This window comes from Hyposmocoma kahamanoa, unplaced genomic scaffold (assembly GCF_003589595.1).
Source record: "Hyposmocoma kahamanoa isolate Upper Pololo Valley unplaced genomic scaffold, ASM358959v1 86, whole genome shotgun sequence".
In the NCBI taxonomy this organism is placed as follows: Eukaryota; Metazoa; Arthropoda; class Insecta; order Lepidoptera; family Cosmopterigidae; genus Hyposmocoma; species Hyposmocoma kahamanoa.
In genome coordinates this window covers 8,371,730-8,380,016 of record NW_020654289.1, presented here as the reverse complement: position 1 = coordinate 8,380,016, position 8,287 = coordinate 8,371,730, and the positions used below count along the sequence as shown (strand labels likewise).

The 8,287-nt window shown below is 34.8% G+C and overlaps 1 protein-coding gene across 1 annotated transcript; it reads left to right on the top strand.

Annotated features, from left to right (window-relative positions):
* The first annotated feature begins 2,342 nt into the window (after nucleotides 1–2,342).
* LOC113234796 lies at nucleotides 2,343–4,080 on the top strand. The gene is made up of 2 exons (XM_026470286.1): nucleotides 2,343–2,888; nucleotides 3,218–4,080. The coding sequence occupies exons 1-2, from the start codon at nucleotides 2,370–2,372 to the stop codon at nucleotides 3,761–3,763; spliced, it is 1,065 nt and encodes a 354-aa protein (XP_026326071.1). The 5' UTR covers nucleotides 2,343–2,369; the 3' UTR covers nucleotides 3,764–4,080.
* The last annotated feature ends 4,207 nt before the right edge of the window (nucleotides 4,081–8,287 follow it).

The following is an 8,287-nucleotide window of genomic DNA, read 5'->3' as shown; positions in this document are numbered from 1 at the left end:
AATTGTAAGTCAATGTATATAATGCATATTTTGCATTTCAGTTACTTTGTGCTTTAAGGTACGAGTTTGAGAAGTAAAGCTACGAATATAGGTACGCAATTTAAATCTCAAAAAATTGTTTCATTTCTATTAGGTCAATGTCTAAGACTTGGATTTAGATTTTTGACTTTAAAATTTTATGTTATTATAAAGCTAATTACTTTTGCTGACCAAAAATAACTTGTAAATCTTTTGATAGCAATAGTGCCTTGTTAAAGAACATTCAGTATGGTGACCGGATACCTATTCCGATAGTCTAGAAACGTTCTATACACTTATATTCTGTAATAAACAAGTTCATTATGATATCACGTAAGATACGAGTCTATTGTAATTTTGTAGTAAAGATAAGTCTCATGCTTTGGGTAGGTACCACCTTTTTTAAGGAAAAAGCGTGCATTTGACCTCCATCTCACTGGAAAGTGACGATGAGGTTGAACCTTTTCCTTATGGATGTGTTACAGATACACAGATAATGATGTCGTAACTTAATTGGTACGAGTCTGAGATTAACGTGGCTTTAGTCATAGTTATAAAAAAAACTAATATGCAAATGCACGTGCCATATATATATTCATACCTACACGCTAGTACGTATACGCAATTTTGTTCAGTCGGAATGCATTTATACCGCTGAATAAATTTTGATATTGAGATAGATGGGATTTCGGTTACTTTTTGTCACAAAAATAAATCCTAAAGGGGGTAAAATAGGAATGAAAGTATGTATCGAGAACTAATAAAGCTACGAAAATTAATATAGTTCAGTAGGCTACTCGAACTACTTCTTCTACGCAGACGAAGTCCCGGGCACCAGCTAGTATTTTGTAATTATTAAACAAACAATATATTTTGGACGATTTGTAAGCGAGTAGTTGTATGTCCGTTCTCTGTGTTTAGTTCCATTCAAAAACTTATATATGAATCAAAGACTATCGAAAAGCTTTATGTAGCAGAAAAACAGCACGTTTAAATGAGATCTTGTAAAATGTTACATGGACGAGTGGAGCTCCTAACAAACGTGCAGTTTACTTACAAAATAATAGCGTCAACACTGCACCGGATACTCTAACCATCATAATCTAGTAAATAATTTTTTTTTTTTAGATCTTATTAAAATGCACAAATATTTACCTAAATTGAACGCAGAGAGGTTTTAAATACATTACACGTATAATAAATTAAATTTTTCTTAAATTACAAACTACATACCTGCATTGTGTTATTTACATAAACGACTAAAATCACAAAAAAAATTCGAGCTAAACTTCCGACTGACAGGGAGCAACTGACCAAAAATTATGTCATCCGGGAACGAAACGTTCCCCCACCGAGTTCTTCATTGGATGGAGGGCTCCTTAACGACCTATTAAACAGTTAGGACGAATTTCGATAACCCGTTCCCACGCTCATAAAAGTCCATTACTAAATTTATTGATAGAATATTTTTATGATGACAATCGTAGGTAAGGATTTGGAATGTTGAGTAGGTAAGATTTGAAAACCACGTTTTACAAAATGGTATTTAATTAGACTAATTATCGCAATTTTGTTCACAATTTATTGTGAATATGAACTGAATTCCTTGAATCATATTGCAGTGTGATTTCATGTATTTAGGATGTTTAGAAAAAAAATGTAAATTAGAGATATGTAATGTCCAAATAATTACGTAAACCTTGGTAAATGACAGAGGTATATTAAATTACAATCAAATCAAGTTATTAAGCTCTATGTAGGTCGTTTCAAATGAGACTCACGATCACAGAAATCTAAAATTTATTTAGATTTCTGTGCTCACGGCAAAGAAAAGGAAAAATAACACGCAGAGTCTAAAAAGAATAAAAGAAAGACAATTTAAAAATTTGCGCGGTTATACTATCAAATCAGGATTACCCATAGAAAAAATATATTCTAAATTTCAAGAGGCTTGTTCCATTCCAACAAAATGATTCGATTTATATTGCTGTCCTGATCTAATGTATGAAAAATAGCATGCTATCTTGCTGTCAATTAAGTAAGGAACACATGAAAAGTAAACATTTCGTCACAATAGGAATCGTAGATTATATCCGCTTGGGGAGAAAGAAGAGGAATTTGGTTACAAATTGCCGTATTCATTAGATTCTATTGAAATAAAACGTGAAAAATATTGTGAAATTGACTGTGTTCTCAATCAGTGTGTTAACATGTGTTATTTCGTGGTATATAATACAAAGTAACTCATTAATTAACCACTTGTCAGTCAATCATATGTTCGTAATTAGCGGTGACAGTGTTTGTTTACTAATGACAATTTCAGTTAAAAAGTTATTATTCTTCGGCTTCTCATGATGAACGTCCCGGAAACTGCTGGGGAACCTTCGTGCAAACGACAAGAAAATGGCGACGCATCGACTGGTTCTGAGCGCCCACTCAAGAAAGCTCGTTTTGCTTGGCAAGTTAAAGGAAAAGGGAAATATCATTTAAAAAATGACTCTCCTGGTTCCAAAAATTCGTTTACGGCTCCCGAAGAGCCTGAAGCACCAGGGCCTTCGCAAAGTGAAAGTAACACCCACAATTTAGTAGGTAACACAGAGCAGAACTTGGAAATTTTAGGGGATTACTTATTGAAGCAGGACTTCAATACTTTAGACTCTGTGATCACCGACTCTGATAAGTCACTGTTGAAACCAAGTACAAGTATATCATCTGAGAAGTTGGACTATCCAAGATATGTTAGTTCCTTTGACAATAATGGTTCTAGAGCTAGTAGTAGAGCTGAAGCTGTAGCTATACCAATGTGTTTCTTACCACAGAGCTACTCATACACTGAAGAACAATGCATAGCACGATGGCAGGCTAGACAAGTAAGCAAAATATCTTAAAAATTTAATTGTTAATATAGCGTTGAATAATAATTCAATGTCTTTGAACAGCGCTGTTAGCTTTTGGCAAACTTATAGTAAAGGCAAATATCAATAGTACCATGATTTGAAACTAGTAAAAACTAATAGAACCATAAATAATGCAATTTTTTACTTTTTATTTTTCAAACACAAATCACATTTTTTCTTAAGTACAAATATGAATTATTCAGCAATCATCTTGCACAAATTTAATTTTTAGCCTATTGAAAAACATCACTATGAACAACTATTTACAACAAGGTAAACATCTACTTTAATTTAATTCTCAGATGGCGAAAGGATTTGTGGACAACACTATAAACCGTGTCCTAGATTCTTGGATGGTAGCCCCTCTACCAGCTGACATTGGGAACAGATTCCTAGCTCTAGATGTAGCAGAGTTCATCAATAACTTACCAGGAGACAATAGTATAGAGAATGAAGGAATTTTAATGGCTATTTCTGCTCACGGTCTTCAAAACAACTCGACATCAAGCAGCGATGACCACAGTCGTACGGAGGAACAGTCAAGTACAAAAGATAACTATCCTTCTAGATCAAGTAGTCCTCTACCATTTGAAGATGAGCTTAAGAACAGTAATAATAAAGAGGATAATTCACACAATATGAATGACTTGATGTCATGGTCATGCGAAAATGATGATGCAAATAATAGTAACACAACTTTTGATCCCGATTCAAGTTCATCATATCTGAATTATACAGATGAAGATCTTGTCAATGACTATACTAGTCATTATGATTTTGTGGATGCTGCCGTATCTTTCGCTATACAGAACAAAGGATTAACTTCATTTGGAACTGAATATGGTTAATATTCATTTTGTGTTTTTGTTTTACAGAAGCACAATTATTTGTAATAATGAGGGTGGTATTATTACCATAGTATTTGTTACATAAATATTTCTAATGCATTCTGGTGTAAGAAAATACTCTCTCATTGTGCAACCACTTACTTAACAATTGAACATACCTAACTATTTGTAAATAGGAAATAGATGCATGTATTGTGACATATTATGTGATATTATAAACTGAATTTCATTGAAAAAAGTATTAACTTTTGTAAAATTCCATCAAAAAGTACAAAGTTTCAATGTTGTTGAAACATATCAAGTGACTGAGCTTGGGCACATTTTTTGTTTTTTTTTTACTTTTTTTAGATCTAATTGAATTTTACAATCCTATGATTACTGTATGCAATGCATATTTTTGTTAAATTAAGAAATGTATCAACTTATGTTAGAATTTAATATCTATAGATATAAATTTTAGCTGTTTTTAGCTTATTGTAATGAAATCTGTGTATTAACTTCTGTAACAAACATAGCATAGTTCATGCGAGTGTATGCCATACTGACTCTACTGTCAATAAAATGATACTCAAATTATATTTTTGATTATTACTTTAAGCTTAAGGCTATTATCACACTACACGGCGCCCCGCGACGGAGCGTGGAGCTGCGTTTTTTAACGTTGTACTGAAGTACCTCAGTTTGTATGGAAAACACGCGCCGTCGAACACACTGACAACGCTTCTTCGCGGGAGCGCGGCGCGCGCGCTTTTACCGCGTCCCCGCGGCGAACCGCAGCCAGGGTATGGCACACTACGCCCCGCACTACCGCGTAGATTTTTAAGCCTTAAGACATATTTTCTTAAATCTTTGTAATGAAGTTGAAATTATCCATTTATCGATCTGGTTCGCACAAATGGATGTATCCAATATCTTCGGTGTCTTTTTATTTGAGTAAACAAAAACCAAATAGACAGTATAACTGCAGCGTCCTGGTTGAGTTCTGTATTATTAACTATTCTTGTCAAAGGATCTCGGCTACATTTACAATCACTATGGCGTTAGACTGCGAAGCGAGTACTTTAAGTGACGCGGGGCCGGTATATCGCTGCCCCCTCGCAGATTAAACCGGGCGTTGACGCAGATCTGCGTCTCCGCCACCGCGCGCGTGATTCCGCATCTCGTGTTCTGTCACGGGTCGCGGTGCAGTGTGTTAATCGCCTTAGGTATTCGACACACGTACGTATATCGACCCCTCCTGCGTAAAGCATCGTATGTCGAAATTGCCAAGTTTACAGGGGAGCGTTTTAAAGTTTTGAATTAACTGAAATGAGCATGACACGTCACTAATAAATTGTAAAATGATAAAATAAATTGTGTTGTTCATTTAACCGATATCTAGGATTTTATAATACTTTATGTGAGTAACGAGCTCTGCCGAATAAAACTGTATTATGCTCATTTCAGTGAATTCAAAACTTTAAAACGCTCCCCTGTAAACTTGGTAATTTCGACACCCGATACTTTACGTAGGAGAGGTCGAATATAGTTGTGTCTAATACATTAATGTTGCAAGCTCCATGCTGTTCTATCGCTTTAGACACGGTACATTTTGCGCAATATATACTCAAAAAGCCAAGAACTAGCACCTATCTACTCTTGAAAAACTAAGTTGAGTTGAGGCGATGATACAGTAATGTTAAGACACCTTTCGACGCTAACCGAGGGTTTGTCATTATAAAAAGCACGATTAGTATGAGAACACAATGGCAACACTGAACGTAACCTTTAGGCACGGAATAGAAGCGAACCGAACCGATTTAGATGATTCTTTTTTGTTAGAAAGAGGGTACAGTACCTCAGTTTTGATCCAATTTCAATTTGAAGAAAATATTCTATACGGGCGGCAAACTAGGGGACGAATCCCGTGTCACGCTTGCCAGTAACCGGCTTCAATAAAACTTTGCAAATAGATATAATTCCACGATCTTTTGAGGTCGGTTTCTTTAGTACTCTGTACAGAGACTATTTCGTAACCATAGCATATTGAACTTTACGTCCACTGTGAGACGTTTGAGACGTCCAGAGAATTCTCGCGCAATTTAGGGAATTCCCGCAACTACCGTATCGTATCCACTAGTTTGTTATTACCACGTAGTAGCCACGGTTAGGCATTAGATGCTGGGGGTCTACTCTCAATCTCCGTCCGAAACAATTACTGCCAAATAGGCAATAATTGACCAAATGAAAAGACGCGTGACGCGAATGAAGCTTCATACTTGATACTTGTCTTTTAATTTTGTCGAATATTAATTTGACAGTAATTGTTTCGGACGGAGATCGAGAGTAGACCCCCTGGTTCGTCGTGTCCAGTCAGATCGAGGGTATTTACGTGACGTAATTTGGAAAGCTCTCATCCTCCATAATTCCACTATAGATGTCCACGGATTTACAACATGTTGCTCTTTGGGTATTCCTAGTCAGGAGTGTAATATAGTACAGTGTAGACATTGTCATGAATAAAATATTAATTAATTTGAGCACACAACAATATAATCAATTCGAAACAAATTAAAACTAAGCCTATGTATAAAGTAGTAAATGTAGACGTATGGATGAGTAGGTATATTAAAATATAAATAAAATTACTTGATAACAATTTTATTATTGCTTGTTATTATTCACATAATACAAAATAAACTATGCACAATTATAAGACCACTGATGTCATTCAATTAATTACATAAAATATTCTCAAATACAACTTGTTTCACAACAGTTGTGTTGCAGGATGTAACACATTACAAGTAACATTATGGGCGAATATTTGTTGGCGAACGTATTAGCCTAGCCTTAGAAAGAAGGAAAGGAGAACTTTCGCCAGAACGCATGCCTTTAAATACTATGAAGGCAGGTGTGGGTGTACAAGTACGTAACTGATTCGAGAAGAGAGGTTATTTATTGCTGTCGCTTTAAAGCATGTCATTAACATTAAACTAATTTCCAGTATACTATGTATTATATTCAAGCACTGTCTTTGCACATATGAAGTGCGAAAAACAACATATTCGCCTCACTGAAATCAGAATTATGTACACTAGGCGTTATTTTTTATTACTTTAAAAGGGAAATAATATTTCTACTTGTCAAGTTTAGTTTCAGTTTGTCCTAGATAAAACCTTTCAGCCAGGGTCACTTATAATTTGTTCTAACTGCCCCTGGTCAGTGGAAATGTGTGAAACAGGCAATAACAGTATTTCCTTGTCGCACGTTCCTATGACCTACCCCTATCTATCGGTAATTTCGAGTTGGCGCAGCACGAAGGACCAAAAAAAGCGTACCTTGTCTTAGTCATAAGACTCATCCGTCACTCCGCCCATTTATTTAGAAAGTCATACATGTAAACAAAGTTGCTAACTTGCGAAATGAAAAGCAAGGAGAAATCGCCGACGCATTTTGGATGGCTACTTCAAAATGGATCGACAAAAACTATTATAATGCGCAAGGTGCGCACGCAACCCTTTTCCCCTTTTTCTACTGGCTAATATTTCCGCCATTAAATATGTACTTACAGCAAAATTAATGTACAATAGGCAGTCTCCGTGATTCACTTTACTCTCTTGTGATGATTGCATTTCACGGCATCAAATATTACATTCATGGCCGAAAATCTTACCGTAGAATCTAATTTTATAAGTAACTGTACATTTGTCAGCAATTTCACGTTACTATTTTAAATAATTATTTACACAGATTCTAAATAATAATAATGTAATTTCTCTCTTTGTAGGCGTTATGTTTGACGAAATATTGCTATTTTATTTCTGCTTTTAATTATTACATGGATATTTTGGGATAACACTTCGGAAGGAGAAAGTGTGCATGATACTGAAAAATTTTGGCTATAATACATTATTCGCAAAATTAAAAAAAAACCGTTTTGAGTTATAGTATAATTTTGTTTTGAGTAATAAAAAAAATATGAAAAATATTCTTAGCGAAAGTTGTTCAGCGTCATGAACTTTGTCGAATTCAAAAGTGCCCTTGTACCGATAACCTATCACAAACTCGATTTCTTTTTCCGAAATAACGTTTGTTCGAATTTCCATTACGCTGAAAACCGACGAAACCGTTGATCTTTGAGGATATGTTGGATGTTTATCGCAAAGACGTGATTAGGTACGGTTAGGTTTAAAAGAAAAAACATTTTCCTCTCAAAATTACTTTCGAGGTTGTGAAAATTCGACCAAATGTTATTTCTGGAAAATGTCATTTCGGCCTACTGATAGGTAACCCCTTGTACCCTTTCGTTACCCCTCAATTAGAGGTATGAACATAATTTTATTCTAATTTCTCTTTAAAACAATGTCATGGAATTAAAATAAGTGTTCAAAAATAATTTATGGTAGATAGGTGATTGAATAAAGGTCATAAAAAATATGATCATATAAAAATCGCTTACTACTACAATGTATGCTGTTGCGTTTTATTGCATTTATAGACAAAATTAGGAAAACCAATTGATTTATTTAAACACATTTTGAA